General features: G+C 38.8%; 1 protein-coding gene across 1 annotated transcript in view; it reads left to right on the forward strand.

Annotated features, from left to right (window-relative positions):
• The window catches only part of LOC116824066 (uncharacterized), a 108,051-nt gene that overhangs the window by 22,662 nt on the left and 57,855 nt on the right, over positions 1-27,534 (forward strand). The window contains exons 9-13 of the mRNA XM_075066744.1: positions 442-638; positions 3,174-3,238; positions 5,439-5,545; positions 11,228-11,339; positions 25,393-25,492. Coding sequence (XP_074922845.1) covers positions 442-638; positions 3,174-3,238; positions 5,439-5,545; positions 11,228-11,339; positions 25,393-25,492 — 581 coding nt within the window. The remainder of the gene's footprint in view (positions 1-441; positions 639-3,173; positions 3,239-5,438; positions 5,546-11,227; positions 11,340-25,392; positions 25,493-27,534) is intronic.

Raw genomic sequence — 27,534 nt, forward strand, 5'->3', positions numbered from 1 at the left:
TACCTCTTCCTTGGGTTTTCATGAGTCTTTACTCCTCTGATTCTCCTCCCACCTCTTCAACCACTGCTGTAGTCTATGGCATAGTTTAGTTTAGTGTCGTAGTCTATGGCGACTCCTTCGCCCCTCTTTTAGTCATTGTTGGGGTCTTTGGGGATTCTTTCTATGATTACTTCTACATTTTATTACTGGGCAACATAATTTATATAAGTGTGTGGTCTTTCCTGTCTTATCGCAGGTAACACAGTTAGTTGATTGTCTTGACAGTTTATTCAGTATTTTCTTCAGTTTGTGTCTACAAAGGCTCTGTGCTGTATCTTATTGGCTAATATTTAATTTAGTTGCTTCTATAAAAATGTTGGTATGTGTTAGTTATTTATGAAGTAATTAATATTTTTCTTTTATTCTGAACTCTTAACATTTTTAATGTTTTTCATTCTTTAGGCATAACATGGGGTTTCCCGTAGTAGAATGTTCTTCTGATGGATGCTTTACTCTATCCAAACCACCTGACACAGGAGGCCTAATCTCTTTTGGCACGGTGGCTGAACAGTTGGTGTATGAAATTGGCAATCCTCAGTGTTATCTCTTACCAGATGTCACATGCGACTTTTCTCAAGTTTCCATTACTGAAATTCCAGGTTAGTGGCTGTTGCAGGCAGAGGACCCTTATATTGAGGAAATCTATTCAGTAAGTTATGTTGGCAGACTAAAGTGGTTACTGTAGTTTCCATTTTTTCCATGTAACTTTACTTGTTAAGTCTGTTCTTTTGAAGCCTGATATTAGAATTGGCTGTCTCATAAGGATATCCAGATTGCTTTGCTTTGTGCCATTTTTTGGACATTTAGATTAGCTGTGACCAGTTCAGCAGATTTTTGAGTAACCTAATTTTTTTTCTTTATTAAAATACATAGATAATAATTACCTAGTTTAATAAATCATGTATTTCTGTAGCACTTAAAAATATTTTTGCTGTGACTTTCAGGAAGTGCTCCCCCTCTCCATTAGACTTCACTACATTTTAATGCAGCTCACCCTCCTTTTGTTACTAGTTACTGATGCAGTCCCCTCACCCCGGCTGCCACCACAACACACACACAGTCTCTCTCTCTCTAGTGGAAATGGGTAGCCACTACTCTGCTTAAGACAACACATGATAAACATTTGTTTTTTAGCCTCTTGACTGTGTCATCTTTAAAAGGGTAAAATTTCTCAGCTAGAGAACAGCTGTTACAGAAATCCCACTGCTCCACCCTCCAAAATACTTTAATATCAGGCCCAAAGTTGTGTATTAGACTTCAAGATCAGAAGTTTGGACAAGCCACCTTGCTAAACTGCTCATTTAGAGTAACTTGACATCTCTTAGTTCTTAGTCCCCATGTTTTATAGACAAATCAGTGTGAAAAGGAATTTGCTTTTTATGGATCTTATCCAATATGGGAATCTAGTTCCCTTATAAAACCGAAAACAATTAAAACTCTAACTTAAAACTTATTAGGATAAAATCCTAAACTTCATATAAGCCTTATTTTTAAGCAAAACATTTCTATCTAAAAATTGTACAGTGAACCTTCTGCTCATGCAACATAATCAAATGACAAGTAGTCTGATAAGGCCAGCTTGTTGCTTTTAGCCACTAGTCTTTTTAAAAAAGAGAACCTTAACCTTCCAATGAACTTTTAGCTTGTAAATGACCCGATATGACACGTTTGAACTTAAAATGAACTTTCACATGAACTTTCAGTTAGTCCTCCTCTTAGAAATATAACAGATGGAAGATAGGCAGATTTCTTAAATACTTTTAGTTTTAAGTGCTTTGACACGTACACCAGAAGGAACAGGGCAGGCTATCTATTTTTGATGTTCACATTGCTGATTTTGTTGTACTGCAGGATTAGTTACAATACACGCTTGAACTATAAGATTTTCTTTCTGTTTTCTTTTTGTTGATGGATGTCATGCATTTCTTTTTCATCTCATGTAAAAACCCTGCAAATCTTCCATCTGATTGTAGAGATATTCTAAAATAGCAGAGGGGCAATTTAAATTAACACTAAATGAACCTTGCTGTTGTAGTTTTGACAATGACATTTAAGATAATTGTAAATTTTCATTCTTCAGAAAATGTCTGAAGAAGTTCTCTTTTATTTTTGGTCTTTACAAAGTTCAGAGTATTTGTATGATCGCTTTCATATTTTGCTAAATATTCACAGGCATGGATTTGTTAGAGATAAACTGCATCTTATTTAGATGTAGGTAGGTTTATACAAAATATATTTGAGTAAGACTCTGATCCTGCATTACTGAAGTCAATGGGAACAATGCTGTTGACTTCAGTGGGTACAGGATCAAGCCCTAAGACTAGACAGGCAGTGCTTTGACTGATTCCTCGCTTGTGTTATGATGTGCATCGTCAAGTACGTTTTTTTGCCCTGAAATGTTCTCTGGATTATCTTGTTACTGTTATCAACAAAAAGATTAAGGCTACATAGGGCCTACATCTATACAACTTTTGCCATCCAGCTCCAGCCAGGACACATTTCCTTACCATGTTTCTCCAGACAGACTCTGGTCTTTCTCCTAACATTAATTCTTCCCAGTCTTCCCAAGTGAGACAGCCCAACCCACTCTAGCCAACTGCAGTCAGTGGTGTGGTACATTGCGTCCTGCTGCTCTCTTTCCAACACCCTTTCTCTGAAGGCCTCCTCAGTCAGGGGAAGGGATCGGGTCACAATCCCAAAGATCCAAGAATTTCACCTTAATATGCTGCTGAGTGTCAAAAGCTTATGAATTTTTTTTTTAAAAAAAAGCTTCAATCCTTGAATTTGCTGAGAATTGTAGATGTGTGTCATCACTTGCATTTGAGCAGAAGACAACACATGAGTCCTAAGGCCGTGTCGTGTTACATATTCAAATATTCTGTGTGTAAATATTTCAACAGTTATGTTAAAAGGTAAATTGAAGATAGTCCTTGGAATTATACTCCATAGATTTGATGCTTGAGTTGCTAATGCAGATGTGACTGTTCAATAGAAGACTTCCTCTTTTGCATGGATCTTGATGATAGGAGTATCAGTAACATTTTTGTTTTGTATTGTCACATAAGGTGAATTGATAGTACTTTCTCAGAAATTATATTGAAGTAATTAAAATAGATGTTTTTTAACCATTGTAGGTATTGAAGGTGGGGCAGTGAAAATTCACGGAGCAAAAGGATCATATCCTTCAACGTTTTATAAGGTTCTTTTCTTATTGCTTTGATAATTATATAGAATGAAATGTTCTTGATTTATGAAATGTTGGTATTTTGGAGAAAAAGGCAATACTACTACCAGATGAAACCCTTATTTTTCCACATCTAGTATATTAACACACGTAAGTGAAATTGCTATATACAAAATTGAGGTTATGTTATAAGTCTTGGGGGAAGCCCACAGTACACCATAGTAATTTAGATTGAGATGGTTCTTTATTATAAAATTCTGCTTTCTGTCACAAAATCATATTTTTATTATAGTTGTCATTTTTTGTCTTGCTTCAATGTGAAACATATTAAGCACATGATTCTCAAAGACAAAACACTGCATGATCACTTATATCAAGATAATTCTTTACAGTTTGATAAGGGTGCTGTGAAAGATTAATGAATTAATGTTTGTAAAGTCTTTTGATACCCCCCTATTGGAAGATGCTACATAAGTGCAAAGCTTTTTTTTTTATTATGTGTTGTTATAGTCTTTACTCCCTGCAATTGAGGCAACTCCATCAAAGTACAAATAGGGCAAGGCTAATCCCATTTAATCCAGTAGCGAAACTTCAACTGACTTTCCGTGGGAACAAGATTGGATCCATAAATTAAAACTGCTCTTAATAGTTAGATAGCAAAGCAGAGTTGATTTGACTGGATCCATTTAAAACTTGTAAATTCTTTTTTAGGGAAGATTTATAAATATACTGACATTATTGTTTGTGTGATAAACTATAGCTCAGATATATCTTTTTAAAAGTCCAGTGATTACATTTAAAATATTTCTACCAGTTTGAAAGTTTGTTTTTTAATTTTTTTTAATATAATAAAAATATCTAAAGGTAGTGTTTATAAAGTTTATTTAAGATTTAAAAAATAAGCAGTATTGTTTTCAAAGAAGATGGAGGTATGGTTTTGGTCACAGGTGACCTCAGTGCAGAAGACAAAGTAATCTCTAAAGTCATTGGGTTGGAATATATTACTATTTCTTTTTCAGATAAATGAATAGCTTCTATTTCATTTTTCTCAGGTGCACAAACAATCCTTAAGTTTTCCACTCATGCATTATTTTTTCTAATAATCATCTTTATATCTGCTTTATAAAGGAATATATTTTGTCCTTAATTATCACAGTGTTAACTACATACTCTATAACTGGATTCACCATAACATTCACCTAATTAACGATGTCTTCATTTTTGATAAACATAGTTTCCACCTTCTGTCTGCCTTGTATATTTTTTCAGTCTTTTGTCTATTAGATCAAGATTTCTAATTACATAATGTTAGAATAAAAAATCTCGTTCTGTGTGGTCTGTGCCTGGGAGCAAACTTTATCCTCAAGTTTGGGGGGAACAATGTTTTAGTTGTTTTTGAACTTTAAGAATACTTTAAAAATAAGTAATTGTTCACTGGTAGAACTCAGATTGCTTTGTTTTCCAGAATCAGATTTCAGTAGCTAGTATTCTTCATTGTGGACCAATCATTGCCTATTTTGATTTAAAAATATATTGTTTTTAAAAGAATAAATATGTTCTAAAAATGACACTGGATAAACAAATTATTACATTTCATATCAGGATAGTGTCAGAATCATTTAATTCCACATTTGAATGAGCCAGCCAATAATTTAAATACAAAATATTTTAGATAAAGAAAATTTGATTAAAATATGCACTCTCTTTTTCATGTATTACAGGACATTAAAATAGTACTAAAATAATTGTCAATAAGCCATTTAAAATATACTTGTTTAGAGACATTTTTAGAATATATACTGTAATTAAAATGATAAATATCATTTAAAAAGAGAGGCCTTACTTAATGTTCTGAAAACTCAATATGACATTAGTAAGACTTGTTTATATATTTATGTATTAGTTTTGAAGAACATTTTGTTTATTCAGAATCTCAGATACCATTATAATGGATGGACAGACGTCTTGCTTACATACTCTTCCCCTCCCTCTCCGCTCCCCATGAAAACCCAAAACAAAAACTTAGCCTTTATTATGTGACCTCTGAGGAAAGATCTAAATATGTATAGCTTTGGTGAGTGGAGGGGCATGCTAATAGACTAGAAGTGTTTGAAGGGTGGAGGAAAATGCAGGAAAAAAATATCTAGTGAAAAAAAATCTTTTACAGTAAACTATGAGAAATCCCTCAATTCATTTTATAACCCTTAATTACTAGGTAAATGCCACTTACCTGGATGGTTTTAGAGCTACAGCTGTCTGCCCAGTGATAGGGCCAAAGGCAGTGGAAAAGGGAAGACAAACTGCGGAAAGCATTCTGAAAAGGTGAGTATTATAGATATAATTTATTTTGCCTTTTAAATTTAAAATCAAAATATAATGGTAAAACTGTACTAATAAGATGGCACCCCCATATTAACTGGGAGGTATCCTTGAAGATTGCATTATTTTACATGGAAGGACATTTCAAGATATAAATGGTAGAAAAAGGTTCTATAATTTACTTTTCCATAAAATTATTATACAGCTACAAAATACTAGTGACATGATTTATCAGCGAATAGATTGTTTAGCCAGTTTTGGTCCTAGACCTTGGTGACCTAGTGAACTGAATAGCTTGCTAACTTTTGACCAGGGGCCAGTTTCTGTCCTAGGGCACCCTGAGGACCTTATTAGTCATTTTGGAACCTAAGTACATTTTACTTATTTTATTGATTTCTTCAAACTTTAAAAACTATAGGTGTCCATCCAGGGCTCTGAGCACATATCCTCCTGTACATTTAAAAATTGTAACATAAAGGACTGCTTGTAAAACATATCCACTTCCATCTGAACAAAAGGGGATTAAATAGATGCCCAGAAGTTTAATGCATCTGAGTTCTGAAGGACCAAGGGTGGAGAAGAGAGTTCTATAATCAATGACCCCTATCAGAGAATACTCTGCCAGCAGCCCCCTTTTGTGTGTATTGAGGGAGCTCCAGCTCAAGTGCTTCTGCTGATTTTGGTTCTGCCAGAAATAGACTGGGAGAGATGCAGTCTCCCAGGTAAATGGGGACTTGGCTACACAGGGAAAAAGCCCACAGTGCCCACTCGTTACTCCACACTAACTCCCACTATGGATATTTTTACCATGCACTAAGAGTTCCATTGTGGACTTTAGCTTAATGCACGATGCACAAAATATGCTAAGTTAAACCACTGGAGGAAATTCTTAGTGCTCAGTAAGAGTGTCCACAGGGGGATTTAATTTGGAGTAGCTAGTACACTTCAAATTCACACCCTAGTTTATTGCTCACTAACTTCCCTGTGTGCACAAGCCAGAGGTCTCAAACTCTTTGGGATTTATAGATTAAAACCAACATCTTGAATTCTATCCAGAAATGTATTGGAATCCAGTGCAGATCCCAGAGTACTGGGCTAACGTGCTTTTAATGTGCAACTCCACTTAGGGCAGTTCTACATTACTGCTTACGCTGATGTAACTTAGGTTGCTCAGGGATGTGAAAAAGACATCCCCTTGAGTGACGCAAGTTACAGTGACCTAAGCGCGGTCCACACAGGTGCTATGTTAGCAGGAGATGCTCTCCCACCGGCATAGCTTCTGCCTGTTGGGGAGTTGGAGTAATTTTGCCAATGGGAGAACACTCTCCCATTGGCATAGAGCATCTTCAGCAGACAGGCTACAGCAGTCTTCTAATGTAGACTGCCCTTAGAATCCTGCAGACTGCTTACACCACTAGCTTCAGCTAGTGACAAATGATATCTCTGTCTCCTTCATTCTTCCCTTCTTTCCTCTCCGCTGTTCAAAGTGAATAATTTGCAGCAGCTTTATGACTGGTTTTGAGTGTCCCCCCTTGGGATTTTGTGTGTGTGTGCATTCTAGTGCATTGCGAAGGCACATAAAGTGCTCTTCAAAATTATCATTGTGTTGCTAGCAGGTTATCCCAGGTAAGTACATGGTTGGGTAATATCCAGATAAGGGAATGAATTTCATTCAAAGTAAGGAAATTCCCTCCATCTCCACTTTAATCAATCCACCCATGTTTGAGTTAAAGTGCCTGCCAAGTCAGGACTGAGCTGGCCTCTACAGAAAACCCAGCCAAGAAACAAAGCCATCATGATGCTTTGGACAGGCACTTTGTAGAGCAGCAATGCCATTAGTTCTGCAGTAGAATGACTGCAAATCCCACAATAAGTGTTGGGTCAAGGGACCCACAGGACATAGCTATGTACTGAAAGCTATCTATGGAAAATATTTCAAACTTAAGCACCTAAACTTTATATGTATCTGTTTACAGTAACTCCTTGCTTAACATTGTAGTTATGTTCCTGAAAAATGCAATTTTAAGCGAAACGATGGTAAGCAAATCCAATTTCCCTATAAGAATTAATGTAAATGGGGGGGTTAGGTTCCAGGGTAATTTTTTTTTCATCAGACAAAAGACTATATTATACATACGCACACTACATTTTAAACAAACAATTTCATACTGTACATAGCAATGATGATTTGTGAAGTTTAGTTGAGGTGGAGGAGTCAGAGGGTGGGATATTTCCCAGGGAATGCCTTACTGCTAAATAATGAACTAGTACTTGGCTGAGCCCTCAAGGGTTAACACGTTGTTAATATAGCCTCACACTCTACAAGGCAGCACAAATGGAGGGAGGGGAGACAGCATGGCAGACAGAGACACACACGCCCTGTGTGTGAGAGATGCAGAGAGAGAGATGCTGACCCCACTCTAAGTACATTGCCTTTTTAAGTAGATCAGCAAGTTGAGAAAGCAACTGCTGCCAACAAGTTCCCTCTGTCCTGACCCTGTCCGGTCCCTGCCCCGCTCTATGGAGATAGGTTAAGTGGAGCGCAGGAGCAGGAGGGAGGGGGACACCCTGACATTAGTTCCCCTCTCCCCCACCTCCGCACAGCAAGCAGGAGGCTCCTGGGAGCAGCTCCAAGGCAGAGGGCAGGAGCAGCACATGGCAGTGGGTGGAGGGACAGCTGAACTACCTGGCAATTCATAGCCTGCTATGCAGCTGCTGCACAGGGAACTTAGGGGAGCAGGGAGTTGATGGGGGGCTGCCAGTCCAGCCTGGTTCCAAGCCCCCACCAGCTAGTTCCAATCAGGGGCGGCTCTAGGGATTTTGCCGCCCCAAGCATGGCAGGCAGGTTGCCTCCGGCGGTTTGCCTGCGGAGGGTCCGCTGGTCCCGCGGCTTTGGCAGACCTCCTGCGAGCGTGCCTGCGGGAGGTCCTCCGAAGCCGCGGGACCAGCGGACCCTCCGCAGGCACGCCTGCGAGAGTTCCTCCGAAGCCACAGGACCAGCGGTCCCTCCGCAGGCAAGCCGCTGAAGGGTGCCTGCCTGCTGCCCTCGCGGCGCCAGCAGACTGCCCCCCGCGGCTTGCCACCCCAAGCACGTGCTTGGCATGCTGGGGCCTGGAGCTGCCCCTGGCTCCAATGGGCTGCTCTTTCTGCAAGCAGTGGACAAAGCAGGCAGCTGCCAAACAACATTGTAAGGGACCATTGTGCAATTTTAAACTAGCATGTTATCTAACTGATCAGCAACGTAACAATGTTAACCAGGACGACTTTATGTGAGGAGTTACTGTGCTTTATTGGGTACAGGGTTGCTCAGTGCATCAAAAAATCTTGGCCACTTGTATTTTGATATTGTAAATATGAATTTAGGTGCCTGATTTTAGGCACCCAGCTTTGCAGGTTTTTACCATAATGAGTAACTCGGGAATATCATACTTATGAATCACTTTTAAATTAATCTTAAATACATTGGTCAATTTACTGCTGTTCTCATGTGTAATATTGACAATTCAATGAGCATATACAATAGCTGTATTTAAAATCTTCCACTGGTGTGAAAGATTCTGTCAGTTTTAACGTAATTCCCTTTTTGAACCTATAAAATCTCTTAATCTGGTGCAACTATGTAAGGGTGCCAGATATATGGTGTAGCCTCATATACTTGGTATGTGTTAAGGAAGCACTGACACTGGTAAAGGGAAACAGAAAGGCATTTTACATTGTTGTTGTTTTTTTTTTTTTAAATATATACTACCCTCCTATTAACTGTCTTCACAAAGTTGAACTTTCTGTCTGTACTAATTTTGAACTTTTGTCATCTTTTTTTTATATATTGATATTTTCTTGAAGTTTCAATGGAGTGGAATTACTATGACAATTTTTAGTTTGGTTACTTCCCTGGTTTTTTAACTGCAAAATTGAAGAGATCTAGTTCTGTGAATGGGGTAAAATACGTCACCTCTACTAGCTGAATGGCTTTGCAGAAACTAAGAATTATGGATTCTCTTACTGCAATCACTGTGAAAGCTCTGAAAGCTTGTTTCTAGTGTGTATTTTCCCATGTCACTAGATGACTCTATAGAATGGTTTTGCTACTTGTGAGAGAGAGAACAACCTCTGGCAACAGTTTGAGATTTTTGCATTGAGAGGTTATATAGTGTCTCTGATTTGAGGCTGAGGAAAGAATTTGGAGGATTTTAGACACAGACACATTCAAACTGTAAGTGCCACTGGGGTTTTCCCAGCTCTTTGTGGAAAAAGGAAGAGAGAGTTTTGCCCCATGTTCCAAGGATACCACCCAGAGCTGTTCAAATTCTGGAGGATCCATTAGAGGCACATAGCCATATGTGCAAGTTGTTCTGGAGTCTCTCTCCTGAATCAATGCATCCACTAGCCATCTTGGCTTCTCCCCATCTCTAATCAGAGCAGCCTACTTTGGGGGCTATGCTGATTGGCTGCAGGCTTCCTAGAAGAGTGAAAAATTTCTACCACTATGGTTTGGGGTAGGAGAAGTGTCTCAAAGCCCAGGCTTTAGCCTGAGCCCCAAACATCTGCACTGCAATTTTTAGCCCTGGAGCCGAAGCCCTGCAAGCCCGAGTCGATTCACCCAAGCTTTGAAACTTGGTGCCTCAGGTCTTTGATTGCAATGTAGACATACCCACAGTGAGTCAATAGCTGAGCTCATAGTAGGACTCAAGAGTTCCTGATTCTTTACTCTAGACCATGTTGTATGGAATCTGGAATGGTGTAACATCTATTATTTTTTTCTCACTTCCAATTGTTTCGACCTCTGGTAAAGTTCCAATTTAAATTTTATGGCAATTTACTTTTAATTAATAAAAGTAATGTAAATACCATCTCAAGTTAAATCCTAAATCTAGCAAATATAGATTAACCTACAATATCTGTGAATATAACCTGCAATGGAAAAAATTGTGTATATACTTTTTTTTATGCAGTATGAAGAAAGCAGGAAAGATGTTTTTCCCCCTTTCCTCCCTCCTGCTCTTTGTTAACTATAGACACATTAGGAATGTCAAGTCTTGTCTTCCTGGTGTTTAGTGGAAATCTCCACTGGGAAGGACCCAGAAAAATGTATTGAGAGCTTCTCAGCTCTTAACTGAAGAGCTGGGGGTGGTAAAAATTCAACAAATAACTTTTCTTCCAACTGTTTTTATGCATTTAATTCACATAGGGATTAACACAAAACAAGGAATTTTTAAGTCTGAATAAAAATTCCTCCTGAACTCAGTTAAGTACCAAGCAAGTGAAATCTACTTGTGATGTCATTCATATATTTCTTAATTATTCATAGTATCTTCCAGGAAGAGCAAATCTAGGACCTGAATTTCTAATGTAAAAGCAAGCAGAATGTATTAATTTTAATAACATTTTCTGCTTTCTTCATTCATCAGAATGAAGCAAGTAAAAAGTACAAGCCCATTTATTTTTTCCTTTGCAGGCCATCCTTAAGATAAATTAAATAAACAGAAATTTAGAATCAAGAGGTCAAGATGTATTTTGAGTATGACTAACTTGATATTGTCACTATGATATAGCAGTAAATTTGCCCAGATAAGAAGTATTCAAATCCAAATTTAACTAGCACTTAGAACTAAAACTAATGGCCTGCACTGTTACTGCGTATAATATTTTTGAAGCAGTTTGCTAATAACAAATAATCTGTTGCAGGACTCGCCTCATTTTCAGTCAGCTTGGGTATGAAGATTACTGTGCAGTTAACATACAGATTTTAGGTTCTGAAGATACATATGGACCCCATGCTAAAAAGAAAATAGGTGATGTAAGTACAAACAGAAGAATATGAAGCCTTTTCTGACCCATTTTAATTCCCCCATGTTATCTTTATGTAACTGTTTAAAGAGATTACTTACTGGGGGAAATTCCTGAGCTAACAACATCTTGCAAATACTTTTGCATATGCCTAACTTTAGGTTCGTGTGTAGACCCGTGAACATCAATGTGAATACTCAAAAGTTAAGTAATGAATAAATCTTTGTAGGATTGAGACCTTGCTGTGCAACAAATGAATTGTTATGAAATCTAAAGAAACACTTTTTAACTTATGTATGTGTGTGTAAATAAATATCTGCCCAAGAGCAAACTTCATGATAGTAGGAGTTCTTTTGATGTGATCACATATTACACATATTTAAATTATATTAAAATACTTTAAAAGAATGTTAAGGTTACACAGTTAAGCATTCAAATTTAGGAGATACCAGAATTAAGGTTGCCTTAATTAGGCCCCCTTGTGTATATGCATTATGATAGTCTTTAATTACATGATAATTGCTGTGTTTTGTGACTCGTTAAATTCATATGTACGGATTTGAATGGTAGCCATAGTGGGTGCAACTATCACGCATCTGCTGCAACTAAATCCATACATATGAAGGTCTGTAAAAGACAGCAATAAATCTTGAGTTAAGTCATACACTTAAATATTTAGGTTGTGTGGCTTGTTCCAAAACAGTAGCATCTAATTCTTCTTTGTCAGTTGCAAAGTCTTGCAAAATTCCAAGATACATGTTTGGCAAAGCTCAGTCTATGAATCTGATGTGAGGAATGTGTCAGTATTTCAAAATTGCTGAATATATATGTTTATAGGAGACAAGAACATGTGTTATGTAGAAAGTTAAACTGTTTATGAAGAGTCAATTTCTACAATAGAACTAGGTAACTTATCAGTGTAAATGTTTATTTTAATGTTTATAATTAACTTCATTCTTCAGTGCAGCAAAACTCCCTCTGCTAAATCAGAGTGTAATACTTATGTGGTGGACCTATGTCTTCCCTTTCCAGGATCATATGCTCTGATTCTCTATTTTAAACACACACAAACTGTATTAAATAATATTACTAAGGTCACCTCTCAGAAGTTAGGAAATGTCAGAATTAAAGTTGCCTGTGCATTATGGTGCTGTCTTTAATTACATGATATAATACTCTTCCCCTCTCCCCCGCTCCCCGCCCCCAGGACCCATGTTCTCAGTTAGTACACAGAATGGAGAGTGCTCACTTAATTAGCAGCTATTCAGTATTTTTCTTTTCTCCTCCTCGTTCCATCTGTAGCCCCCACTTTAGTTACAGCAAAACATTCAAACCCTGCTCTGAAGACAGTATTTTAATTTCTTCATGAGCTTTTCTATGGCACTCATCACTATAATATCTAAGTGCTTCATAAACATTCATTTATTTTTGCAACACTGCTATGAGATGAGCGGCTATTATAATCCCCATTTTACAGATACAGAACTGACACACGGAGAATATAAGATCATCAAACCCCCTGGTCTCAGCTCAAGTAGCCAAAAAAATGAGGAACACATGGTTAGTTATTATCTGTCAAAAGGTTAGCTTAAGTGATTTGCTTAGCATCACATAGAAAGTTTTTGGTAGAGACCAGGATAGAATCTAGTTTTCCAGAACAACATTCAGCTGCTTCAATCAAAGACCATCCTTTCTCGTCCTGCAATCCCCTACCTCAGTCACTATACATCTTCCAAGTTCTGGAACGATTTATGCAGTTGTCCTACAGAGAGTTTCCTTCACTACTTATTCATCCTCAGAGCAGGTCAATACCATGCACTGAATGAGGGAGAGACCCTATGGAAAAAAATATGTGATTGTGTAACTAGAGACGCTGTCATAATGCATATGTCCAGGGGGACTGAACTGAGTTTGCACAGGCAGCTTTAATTTTGGCATTTCCATATTTTTGAATGCTTGACTTTAGCGTGCAACCTTAATGTTCTTTTAAAGCAAATTGCAAAAAAAAAAAACCCCAGAAATTTCATCATGTGGCACCATATTGACACCTACCTAGTTCATCAACAGGGTTGGAACCCTTAGATCTACCCCATAGACCTCTGGCACTTGAGCTAACAAAATAACCGATAGCCATAGCAGATTATCATCCTTTAAGGAAACCAGCACTACAATGGAATGAGAAACTTTACCAATATGTTTCACAGATATTTGGTAACAGCAGAGGAATGGTGAAACTGTGCAATCTTGAGTTCCATTTCAGGCTCTGGAGGGGAGAATGCTCTAGAGGGCATAGACTCTTCTGCCTATTTCCCACAAGGGTAACTCCTTCTTCACTTTCCATTCCAACCTGTCCTTGGCTCAGTCTTGGCTCTTCCTCACCCTAGGCTCAGTCCCATTCTCCTCACCTAATTAATTCCAGTCTCCCTTCTTCATGTTTCTCATCTCAGCCTCAGTCTTCTTGCCTAGTCTTCTCCTCTGTTTTTCCTCACCACCAAATCATTGTCCCCAGTTTCCTTGTGCAGCCAATCCCAGGCCTCCCACTTCTGGCTCGTCTTTTTCAAAGCCTTATAACATGGCCAAACTTTGGCAGATTTTCATGGGGATGTCAAAAACACATCCCTGACACAGGCCATTCCCCAACCAAATTTCAAATCCCTGCTCCAAAGCACGGGGGCACTAGAACGTCTCAAAGAAAAGGTCATCAGAATTTTTAAGCATGGATGAAACATCATCTTTTTCCCTAGCTTTGTTCTTGGAAATGACTCAATGATTTTGGCTGAAATTAAAATATATATATGTATATATTTACTCAATTTGAGGGACACACCTGGCATGGAAAACATCAGCCCAAATAGTTAGTTTGGCTAAGGTATAAACAACTGAAAACAGGGACTAGTAATTGGAAATAGGCAACCTTAATAATGGTCAGTGCTACTAGCCCTGCACATATTGGCCTTAGTTAGGTGGAGGAGAATGATGTCAAGAGAAGTATTAAACATGCAGTGGCATTGACATGAGTGGCATGGCTTGAACACTGCTGGTAGTTTCTAGCCAGGGAGTTTGGATGGAGCCTATTAGGCCATAGATTTTGTAAGTGGCATATGCAGAGCTGCTTGGGATGGGAATGAAAATATAAAAGCAGACATTTGCGGATATTCACCCGCTTTGGCCTCCCACTAGGGCCATGTAGGTTACTGTAGCTCCTGTAAAGCTCCTGGGTGGAAGTGGATAGCACCAGTAGGGAGATTGCTCTTCTTTAAAGGGGAGCGGAAGGGCGAAATTTCATTAAGGATGGTAGAAATTTCAGGGGATGTCTTTCCTGCCCCTGCCTTATGATTACCAGGAGTATTAAAGCTGAAAGGGCCAAGAGCTCATTTGTACTCCTTTGCTGACAATTCAGTTTCTGAGCTGTTACCTACAGACAGTGCTCTGTCTTCCCAGGTGTGAAGTTGGACAGAGAGTAATATACCTCCCTATTGGGAAGGTGGTTGTGGTGTTTTTGTTTGTTTGTATTGCAGTAGTGTCCAAAGCCTCATTGTGGATCTTAAAATCTAAATTTAAGATGAGAGACAAGATGTGTGTATGATAGACATGATAATAGTGAGACAGTTATGTATAGTATAATTAACACAGTCACAGCACACACCCCTGGATAACTATTGAGCCTACTTTCCATAAATGTCTGCTGAGGTGAGTGGAGTGAGGAGATTGGGGTTTGGCTGCATGAGCACAGCATGGTTATGGTGCCTTTCTTCAGTTTTCAGGTTAGCCTCTGTAGTTTTCAAGCCAAGGCATAATGCAGATTTAGTAAAGCCCAATATCTGTAGTTAAAGTTTGGCATACTTCCTACAATATCTGTTCTGAAACTGTTTCTTTTAGGCCAAGCATTGTAGCATCAACTAGTCTATAACTTAGACGTATCAACCACACTTTACATTAAGAGTACATATATAAATAGTTTTATTAAGAAGTAATAAATGATTAAATAGATATTATAAGCATGTTATAGATATGAATATTATGTTATAGATGGTTATAAGCAACCATTGAACTCAATAACAATTGATTAATCATTTACTGAAACATCTGTTAATTGTTTATTAATGCTCCACATACTGTTTATATACATATCTTTACTATAGGATATGACTGAAATATTTAACTTTGTCTCACTAGCACTTTTTGCTAAATAGGTGTCCACTAGATTTTTAAACATGACTATGTAAATCTGGATGTATTAATGACTATGCAGATATCCTATACATCTGCAGTTCCCAACATTGGATTCAGGCACTGAAAAAGACAGCTATTTTGTGTTTTTTATATCACTGCAGCATCCTTTATCTGAAAGCTGGGAAGTAAGCATAAGGCCAAATGGAAATATAAAAGGAATATTGAAGGCCTGATATAGTCCAAAAACAGATGTAAATCCATAAATGTTTTATTTTGCATAGACATGTTTCCTACTAATTACCAGGCGACTTAATTGCACTAATTTAGTCCCTAAGTCTTGAAGCTGTGGATGTGAAAAATACATTCCTTGTTAAATTTGAGCTGGAGGCTTCCTCCTGTTCTGTGTCCTAACAGTTCTTAAGAAGATGCCTGAAGATTGCTGTTTTGTTTGATTTTTTTCAGTTGTATAAATGTGGTCAGAGCACCGGCTGTTTGTACACTTTATAAAATATAACCTTAAAGTTTGTCCTTGTGGCACACTATCACATGTGATGGGAGCTATGAAAAATTGACTTTGTAATTTCAATTCTGTTTTGATAACTCTTAGTAGGACTTGTCTACCTGGGAAGTTAAGCCAAATTAACTATTGGTGCCAAATTAACTATTGGTGCATTAAAAGCCCTTGTATGGGCGCTTTCTTTCAGAAGTAAAGTTGTCATAAATAGATAGGTAAGGTAAGGGTTAAGTTTCTTTTACCTGGAAAGGGTAACCAAACACCTGACCAGAGGACCAATCAGAGAACTGGATTGTTTAAAGTCAGGGGCGGGAATTTGTATACTCGGGGTCTTTTTTGTTTTCTCGGCTGTGAGTAAACAAGGTTTCCTCCTAACTCCTTCTTATTTCAAATATTATACCAAAAGTCTGTGAGTACAAAGGGACCCCCAAAGCAATTCGGCTATGAGGAGCTTTGGGTTGTACGAATAGATGTGGATGGCTGTGTCTTTTGTTGTTTTCTCGGCTGTGAGTTAACAAGCTTCCTCCTAACTGCATCTTATCTCCAAGTGTCTCCTACACATCTGTGAGTACAAAGGAACCCCAAGCAATTCCGCTATGAGGAGCTTTGGGTTGTATTTACATGTATGTGGATTGGTTGGACTGGTTTAATCGGGCTATCTTTTAAATCAGACTGTTTCTTCATATTTTCTTATAAGCAAGAGCCTGTATTGAGTTTCTTAATGCAAGATTATTGTTTATATTTTCCTTCTTTTTTTTCTATAAAGTTTTCTTTTTAAACCTTGTGAAAGTTTCTTTTTCTAGTAAGGCAGAGAAAGTGAAACCTCTGTATCAGGTACCTGTCTCCCTCACGGGAAGGCAGGCACGGGGAAAGGCAAAGCCAAGCTGTTGGTATTTTGCATCTCAATTGTCCTGAGGGTAGAGAACGCTTATCTCTTGGGAAGCAGAGAAACCGGTTTCTTGATACTCGCAGGCTAGACCAAGAGGCAAGCCTGGGAAGGAGGGGGGAAGGGGTTTTCTCCCCTGCTTTTAGCATCCAAGGGATTTGGAATCTGGGTGTCCCACCAAGGGAGGGTTGGGGACACCAGAGAGAGGAAAGGGGGGATCAGGCCCCATCAATTCCTGATCTGGTGGCAGCAAGAATATCCAAGCTGGTAGTGAGCTTGGGGGAGTTTCAGGTAAGCCCCCAGATTTTGGACGCTAAAGTCCAGGTTTGGGACAGGAGGCTATTACCACAAAAGTGGTCTAAGGGCTTGTCTACATAGTGTCACAATGTGGACTGCAAGGGTGTGAATTGTAGAGTGCTCTGAAGTGTTGCACTGTAACTGCCCCATGTGGACCCTGTTGGTGCAAACTAAAAGATACTCAATTCATATTAACGTAGTCATGGGACTACATCAGAGCTTTAGCTAGTACACTAAGCTAAAGTGAATTAAGGCCACTTTACTTCTAAATGAAAGTGTCCACTCCGGGGTTTAATGTGATTTAACTAACACACTTTGAATTTACAACTTTAGTTCATTTGGCTTCACTTTCCTGACTGTACCAATGTAGACATGCTCTTAGAATAGGAGAGGGTTAAAATGTCCCAACTTTATAAACAGGTAGTTAATTAGTTCAGGCTTGTATCAATCAGATATCTGTGTTTATGAATAAAAGGGGAAAAAAGAAAGTCAAATTATTATAATTTTATTATGAAAGTTTATGGTTGGGTGATTTTAGGTGTGGAGTAGCTGAATCATTGATCTTCATGTCTTGAATGTGATAACAGTGGAATGAATTAATTACCTTGATCTCCTTATTTAGCAAGTTTAGGTTGCTTAACAATTAAAGATAATTTTTACAAATGAATTCATACCATCTGCTCTTGTTCATTAAGAACCTGATGCATAGTTCATTGAATTCATAGGAGTATTTCTGTGTAGTTTAGTGAGGATTGGATTGAGCATTACAAGAAGGTTCCAGAGATGACAGCACTGCTAGGACATTGAGTAGTCTCTAGGGTGTTTGTCCTTTGAATGAAGAGCACGTTTGGATGCTTTTGTAGCTTTTTTCTCACAGCATTAATATGCTCCATGTGCCCTCCATTCATCCCAAGGGAATAGGCAACAAATATGATCTGGGACGTCGTAGGCTTTGATGTGAGAAGACATATTAAAAGTGTCAGGAAAGAAGAAGATTAAGAAAAGTTGAGACTATTTAATAATAGGTAGCATAAAGAAAACTAGAAAACTTTCCTATTTACTTTGCCCATTGATAATATAAACAAGGGGGGCCTCTCTGAGATTATAAGGCAACACGTTTTAAAATTATATATGGAAATGCTTTTTAATTAAATCACAGTCCAGTTGTAAAACTCATTGCCACATAATATGATTGAGGTAAATGCTGCATCTTCGAAAAATGTAAACACTAGCTTGGATTTTAAAAAAGCTAAACAAAAAAAAATACTTGTCAGTCTTCCAGCATCAGTAATAAACTGTCATGCTGTCTGGATTGCCTCACAACTGAGAGTGCCTACCTCAGGGCAGACTCTCAGAAACCAGAGCAGACACCCCAAGCTGATGGTGTATTCTGTAATTAGTTTTCACCAAGCTAGTAACAAATCTGACCTCCTGGTAATAGCACCAAGCAAATGCTTTCTCTGGTGAAAGTAAATTGTTTGTTAGTTCTAAAAATATTATCTGTGTGTGTAAACCCTGCAGTGGGCATCTAGCAGTAGAGAAAACTAACATACTGTAACAATCAGATGTTACCTGAAATGAGCCACAGTGGTGCGTATTTCAAGTACTGTATCTTGAGAGGTACTGGGCTGTGTATCAGCTATGTGATTTTAAGCACTTGGGAAGTTCCCTAGTGGTATATTAATACAAACGCAAGAGCATCTTATTTGTTAGTATCAGGGGATGACTGTGCTAGTCTGTATCCACAAAAACAACAAGGAGTCCTGTGGCACCTTAAAGACTAACAGATTTATTTGGGCATAAGCTTTCATGGGTAAAAAACCCACTTCTTCAGCTGCATAGAGTGAAAATTACAGATGCAGGCATTGTTATACTGACACGTGAAGAGAAGGGAGTTACCTCACAAGTGGAGAACCAGTGTTGACAGGGCCAATACAATCAGGCTGGATGTAATTCACTCCCAATAATTGATGGGGAGGTGTCAATTCCAGGAGAGGAAAAGTTGCTTCTGCAGTGAGCCAGCCACTCCCAGTCCCTATTCAAGCCCAAATTAATGGTGTTAAATTTGCAAATGAATTTTAGTTGTACGGTTTCTCTTTGAAGTCTGTTTCTGAAGTTTTTTTGTTGAAGAATGGCTACTTTTAAATCTGTTATAGAATGTCCAGGAAGATTGAAGTGTTCTCCTATTGGCTTTTGTATGTTACCATTCCTGATGTCCGATTTGTGTCCATTTATTCTTTTACGTAGAGACTGTCCAGTCTGGCCAATGTACATGGCAGTAAGGCATTGCTGGCATATGATGGCATATACCGCATTAGTAGATGTGCAGGTGAATGAGTCCCTGATGGTGTGGCTGATGTGGTTGGTTCCTCTGATGGTGTCACTAGAGTAGATATGGGGACAGAGTTGGCAACAAGGTTGTTACAGTGTTTGGTTCCTGGGTTAGTGTTTCTGTGGAGTGGTGTGTAGTTGCTGCTAATGACAGTAGGTACCTACGCCTTCCTGCTTCACAGGGAGCTTTTGTATTATAAACGATAGGACTGATGATGTTTTTTTACTAAATAACATGGGTTATTCAGCTTTCACACACAGAGCTATCCAGGCCTGATCTTTGATGTTTACGAGGATTGTAGTGGGGGACTCCCTATTTTGGGGAGAGGAAGAATCTCTGACCTCTTTGTGGCTGTGAAGGAGCCATCTCGGTTTCCGCCGACAGCATTAGGATCATTGTAACCTCCCTCCCAGCCACTGGCTTGCTACTTGCAACTGAGCCAACTCCTCCTGTGAGTTTCTAGTGCAGCCTGTAGCTATCAAGGGGAAAAGCTCAGTGAAGGAGCTGACACAGTGGTAGTCTGCTGGACTATGGGTGGGCAGAGGAAGCGGGAACATGGTCTCCCCACTTACCCACAGCAGTTCCCTGTGAGGAGGTCAGAAGGTAATAGCAGACTGGCAGAAGAAGTGTACGACCCACTACCTGTTGGGGAGGAAGAAGTTAAAAGAAGAGTAGACCCTAGTGAGCAGAGATGATGCCTTCTTCTCTCTAGGGTCCTGCAGGGGTGATTCTAATGGGAAACTGAAATAAAATGTGGAAGAGACAACTTAATGAAGTAGAAAGCGAAAAGGGCATTGAACAAACAGAGAATGAGGATAATCTCTGACTGGTTTGGCTCTACTTTGTTGGATTCTACCTTTTTGGTCGCTTTACTTCTTTTATCTGCCTATTTTTTGCTAGAATATATCATGAGTCTAATATTCTTTATGCACAATATTCCAGAAGCAGTCTAAAGCAGTATGGGTTTTGTAGAAACTAATAATACGTTTAATATTGAATGTTGGCGTGTTTTCATAGAACATCTCCTTTCCCTGTGAAAATTTCTTTATAGCAAAAGGGCTGAAGAAAACGGAAATGAGGAAAAAAAGCCTCCTCATGTTGAGAGGCCAAACCTGCTCCTGTTTGAATAAATGAGAGTTTTGCCACTGTGTAAAATGGGATCAGGATTTCATGTGAACTTATCAAATAAACTTTTAGATTTTTTCTCCATGTTCACTAACAAACTGAGTAAATCTCTTAGCAAAACTAGGTTTGAGACACAAAGTCTGCAGTGAAGAAATTAAAGTTTGTATTAAGTCTAACATGACCTTGGGTTGCAAGAAGAACTTAGCATGAACTGTAAATTGTATAATATAGCTGACTGTCAGGAAGAGGAAATATTTCACAACACTTTATAATTCCATGTGAGAAAAATCTGATCTGTAGGGTTATAACTTTATGCAATCCCATTTCATATAAAAAATAGAAACGTTTATTATTGTTCCTAGGGAACTGAGGATGGTATATTAGATTTGTATTCCAAATAACTGATATAGGGCTTATTATTGGAACTTTGATCAAAAGGGTAGAATCAAAGCTGATGCAAGCATTTACCTTACTGAAGAACGTAAATTCTCACTTGAGAAAACACAGGTATGGTTGGTTGCTTGTGGTAAAAAAAAGAAACCTAAAGCTGACAGAGGCTGTCACTGAAATGAGAGTAAAAGCAGAAAACGATCAGAGGAAACTGAAGGAGGAATCTTATCCCAGCTGCAAAAAAGGAGAGTATTTAGAAATACCGTATTTAGGCAGATACGATTAGGGATTACATCTGCACAAGACAAGCAAAAATTGTTAAGTATAAAGAGAAAAACATACAATAGAGAGATTTTTTTTGTTTGTTGTTTTTTTTAAAAAAGGTGAAATCCTGGCACCGTTGAAGTCAATGGGAGGTTTGCCATTGACTTCATGGGACACAAAGTTTCATCCTAAAGCTTTCATCAGAGTGTAGACCCCAATAGAGGATCCTCCAGTGGCAGAAAGTCCATTCCAAGTCAGACTTTGCAGAATGAAAATCAAAGTGAGAAGTGGGAACTGGAGTACGGCTAGGGAGCTAAAAGAAGGTATGGGAGCGTGGAGGTAGTGCGTTGACTTAAGGCGTCCCCACAGCAGTTTCTGCTAGCAACATAAGAATAACCATACCGGGCCAGACCAAAGATCCATCTAGCCCAGTATCCTGTTTTCCAATGGTGGCCAATGCCAGGTGCCCCAGAGGAAATGAACAGAACAGGTAATCATCAAGTGATCCATCCCCTGTCGCCCATTCCCAGCTTCTGGCAAACAGAGGCTAGGGACACCATCCCTGCCCATCCTGGCTAATAGCCATTGATAGACCTATCTTCCATGAATTTATCTAGTTCTGTTTTGAACCCTGTTATTATAATCTTGGCCTTCACAACATCCTCTGGCAAGGAGTTCCACACGTTGACTGTGCGTTGTGTGAAAAAATACTTCCTTTTGTTTCTTTTAAAACTGCTACCTATTAATTTCATTTGGTGGCCCCTAGTTCTTGTGTCATAAGAAGGAGTAAATAACACTTCCTTATTTACTTTCTCCACACCAGTCATGATTTTATAGACCTCTATCATATCCCCCGTTAGTTATCTTTTTTTCAGCTGAAAAGTCCCAGTCTTATTAATCTCTCCTCATACGGCAGTCGTTCCATTCCCCTAATCATTTTTCTTGCCCTTTTCTGAACCTTTCCCAATTCCAATATATCTTTTTTTTGAGATGGAGTGACCACATCTGCACTCAGTACTCAAGATGTGGGCATACCATGGATTTATATAGAGACAATGTGATATTTTTGTCTTATTATCTGTCCTTTTCTTAATGACTCCCAACATTCTGTTTGCTTTTTTGACTGCTGCTGCACATTGAGTGGATGTTTTCACAGAACTATCTACAGTGACTCCAAGATCTCTTTTCTGAGTGGTAACAGCTAATTTACACCCTATCGTTTTATATGTATAGTTGGGATTATGTTTTCCAATGTGCATTACTTTGCGTTATCAACATTGAATTTCATCTGCCATTTTGTTGCCCATTCACCCAGTTTTGAGAGGTCCTTTTGTTGCTCTTCACAGTCTGCCTGGGGCTTAACTATCTTGTATCATTCTGTATCATCTGCCAATTTTGCCACTTCACTGTTTACCCCTTTTTCCAGATCATTTATGAATATGTTAAATAGGACTAGTTCCAGTACAGACCTCTGGGGGACACCACTATTTACCTCTCTCCATTCTGAAAATTGATCATTTATTCCTATCCTCTGTTTCCTATCTTTTAACCAGTTTCTAATCCATGAGAGAACCTTCCCTCTTATCCCATGACAGCTTACTTTTCTTAAGAGCCTTTGGTGAGGGACCTTGTCAAAGGCTTTCTGAAAATCGAAATACACTATAACCACTGGATCCCCATTGTCCACATGCTTGTTGAACCCCCCTCCCCAAGAACTCTAGTAGATTGGTGAGACATGATTTCCCTTTACAAAAAACATGTTGACTATTCCCAAACAAATTATGTTCATCTGTATGTCTGATAATTTTGTTCTTTACTATAGTTTCAACTAATTTGTCCGATACTGAAGTTAGGCTTACCGGTCTGTAATTGCTGGGGTAACCTCTAGAGCCCTTTTAAAAAATTGGTGTCACATTATTTATCCTCTAGTCATTTGATACAGAATCTGATTTAAATTATAGGTTACAGACTACAGTTAGTAATTCTGCAATTTCACATTTGAGTTCCTTCAAATCTTTTGGGTGACTACCATTTGGTCCTAGTGACTTACTGCTGTTTAATTTATCAGTTTGTCCCAGATTGAGGTATCTGATGATACTTCAATCTGGGACAGTTCCTCAAATCTGTCACCTAAAAAGAATGGCTCAGGTTTGGCAATTTCCCTCATATCCTCAGCCGTGAAGACGGATGCAATTAATTCATTTAGTTTCGCTGCAATGGCCTTATTGTCCTTGAGTGCTCCTTTAGCACTTCTATCGTCCAGTGGCCCCACTGGTTGTTTGGCAGGCTTCCTGCTTCTGATGTACTTAAAAACAAATTTGGTAATTTTATTTGAGTCTTTGGCTAACCGTTCCTCAAATTCTTTTTTGGCCTTCTTTCTAATCGTATTTTTACACTTCATTTGCCAGTGTTTATGCTCCTTTCTATACTCACTAGGATTTAACTTCCACTTTTTAAAGGATGCCTTTTTGCCTCTCTCTGCTTCTTTAACTTCATTGTTTAGCCATGGTGGCTCTTTTTTGGTTCTCTTACTACGTTTTTTTATTTGGGATATACATTTAAGTTGAGCCTCTATTATACTGTCTTTTTTTTAAAAATTCCATTCAGCTTGCAGGCATTTTACTTTTGGTGCTGTACCTTTTAATTTCTGTTTAACTAACCTCATTTTTCTGTAGTTCCTCTTTCTGAAATTAAATGCTACAGTGTTGGGCTACTGTGGTGTTTTCCCCGCCACAGGGATGTTAAATTTAATTATATTATGGTCACTATTACCAAGTGGTCCGGCTGTCTTCACCTCTTGAACTTGATTCTATGCTCCGCGTAGGACTAAATGAAGGATTGCCTTTCCTCTGGTGTGTTCCAGGACTAGCTGCTTCAAAAAACAGTAATATAAGGTGTCAAGGAACTTTATCTCTGCATTCTGTCCTGAGGTGACATGTACCCAGTCAATATGGGGATAGTTGAAATCCCCCATTATTGTTATGGAAGTTTTTATTTCAATAGCCTCTCTAATTTCTCTGAGCATTTCACAGTCACTATCACCATCTTGGTCGGGTGGTCGGTAATATATCCTTACTGCTATATTCTTATTATTGAAGCATGGAATTACTATCTATAGAGATTCTATGAGGCACTTTGGTTCATTTAAGATTTTTCCTTCATTTGATTCTACACTTTCTTTCACAATTAATGCCACTCCCCCACTAACGCGACCTAGTCTGTCCTTCCGATATATTTTGTACCGTGGTATTACTGTGTCCCATTGATTACCCTCATTCCACCAAATTTCTGTGATGCCTATTATATCACTATCCTCATTTAATACAAGGCACTGTAGTTCACCCATCCTATTATTTAGACTTCTAGCACTGGTATATAAGTACTTTAAAAACTTGTCACTTTTTATCTGTAATTGAATGAGACTTTTTCTCATTTGACTGTTTCTCATCAGAGCCTACCTGTATTTTATCTTCCATACTCTTCTCCTTAGTAGAACATAGAGAATCTCCATTAGTAGCTCCTCCCCTAAGAGATGTCTCTGTCTGAACTGTGTTCCACTCTGCACCCATTGTCTTTCCCCAAGCCTGGTGGATATTTAAAAGTGCCTTCCTCTTATGAAACTACTGAGAAAAGAGGGCACAGTGTTTTCATTTCCCTCTCCTCCATGAGTGAATCCCTCCGGGCACAGCAGGCTCTCCTCATTTACGGTTTTAGCCTGATCCATTAGCTGTGACCCCACAATGTTTTCAATAGGTTCAAAATGAGACAAAAATGAGTCTGCCCACCCCAATTTGAAAGTGAAGCACGTGTTTCTTTTACTTAAATGTTGGTTGAGATCAAATTAAATTCAAAAGTTCTCTAAGATATATTAGAATGCAACCGCAGACTTGATTTTCATTGGATCCACATAGTTATAGTGCTTAGTAATACTGTATAGTGATTGGCTTTCTGCAGTGTCTCAACTGCAGTAGTGGTAGTTCAGTTTTGTATGATTCTACATGTTTAAATTTACTAGAACTCTGTATGTAAGTTAACCTTTGCTTATCATTCTTGAACCCATTACTCCTAATATTTGGAAATAGGGTCCACGGGAAGCTGTTATCTGGCTTGCTGTACACCATAAGCAGAAAAAGGCTGTGGAAATCTTCTCCAGAGAGATTGCACCAGCTGGAACTGGAATGGGTAAATATTCACTACTTTCTCTTAGTATCTGCCACTTACTTTTTTGTTTATTAATATTGTGATAGATTTGGGGATTAGTCCTGCTTTGAGCAGGGGGTTGGACTAGATGACCTTCTGAGGTTCCTTCCAACTCTGATATTCTGTGAACGCAAAGACCCAGTTACAGGGTATCCCCTAGAGCTATGTGCTGTATGAGCACAAACTTGAACATATAGTTTGCTGAAATGGGGCCTAAGATATTAACAAACTTTTCAGTTGTTGATTTTGTTTGAAGACTCGCCTTTTACTCCTCCCATGTTTCTCAGCATTGCTGCTGCTGCTACCTTTTTTAAAAAAACTTTTTATTAAGGCAAAGTTGCTATAAAATGTTAACATACTACATCGTACATTATTTATTCAGGATTAGGTTAGTAGTCAAAGAATCTGGCTAAAGATTCTAGTGTGGTGGATTTGATTTAAATCAATTTGATTTAAGGAAGACTGGATTTAATCATGGATTTCTCAATAAAAGTACATTCTTGTTGGTTGTTATAACCTTAATACATATTCTTCAAAACTCCGAGATCGATGTAGGTTTCATTTTTAGAAGGTACACACTATACATTTTTAAAGTGATTTATTTTGAAAACTTTTCAGATTCGTTTTACAGTGATATCAGAAAATGAATAATTGAAACTATAGGAAATGATGGTGATCTTCAAGGTGGATAGTCTTCAGAATCCTGTATGTTGAGGATGGAGTCTCATAAACAAAATAAGTCAATGCAGTTATTTAATTATTACCACTATACTGGTCATTTAGTATTACTCATTGCATTCCCTGACACTCAGTACTACTTTAAAGGTAAAAAGAACAGGAGTACTTGTGGTACCTTAGAGACTAACGAATTTATTAGAGCATAAGCTTTCATGGGCTACAGCCCACTTCTTCGGATGCTGTAGCCCACGAAAGCTTATGCTCTAATAAATTTGTTTGCCTCTAAGGTGACACAAGTACTCGTGTTCTTTTTGCGGATACAGACTAACACAGCTGCTATTCTGAAACCTACTTTAAAGATGAAATTGTAAAAGGAAGGTCTGCTTACTTCAGTGATTTATTTTTCATCACAAGTGCATCTACCATAGAGTAACAACTATATTTTTTGCTCAAATATGAGAATTCAAGAATAGTCCAGTAGGAAGACATGCAGTACTTAAGAAAGAAGTATGAAATAAAAAAGTTTACCAGCCTGAAGATCCTGCATGTTCAGACACGTTCCTTTCATCATCTTCAACGCAACTTCCTCCTGAGAAGGAACACTTCTCATGATGCTGTTTCATTCAGGAATCAGGCCTTGCATTTCTTTGTTGCACTGTTTGCATTTTGCATGCATGCCTGTCTTACCCACAGGCAGGAGCGGTGCGAAGGTTTTTGGCGCCCTAGGCGCAGGGCTGGCGCGCAGGTCCTGCGGCTCCAGTGGACCTCCCACAGGCGTGCCTGCGGATCGTCCGCTGGTCCCGTGGCTCCGGTGGACCTGTCGCAGGCGTGCCTGCGGATGCTCCACCAGAGCCGCGGGACCAGCGGACCGTCCGCAGGCATGCCTGCGGGAGGTCCACCGGAGCCGCCTGCCGCCCTCTCAAATCCTGGTGCCCTAGGCGACCGACTAGGTCGCCTAAATGGAAGCACCGGCCCTGCCCACAGGTAGAGGAACTTCATTAAAATATTCCCCAACTGAATCTCTTTTACAGCCTGCGGCCATTTTCCCTTCTAGTGAGAGAATGATATGGTAGATCTCAAATCATTGAAGGCTACACTCAGAAAGACCTCAAGCCTTCTGGAATATGCTGCTCAAACAGTTTTACTTTTGTTTCTGCTGCCTGCCCCTACCTTCTCACATTTATTTCCAGATTTCTTCTCCTTGTCCAGATCTATTCTGCCCCCACCAATCTTCTGTTCGATGAATTTTCTGAAACTTTGCACTTTTAGAGAGAGGTAAGGGACTGACTCTGTGCACACAAATTTGCAGAGGGACAATAGGGTTGAGGTCTGTTATTTTTCACCTC

Source organism: Chelonoidis abingdonii, chromosome 5, assembly GCF_003597395.2.
Source record: "Chelonoidis abingdonii isolate Lonesome George chromosome 5, CheloAbing_2.0, whole genome shotgun sequence".
In the NCBI taxonomy this organism is placed as follows: domain Eukaryota; kingdom Metazoa; phylum Chordata; order Testudines; family Testudinidae; genus Chelonoidis; species Chelonoidis abingdonii.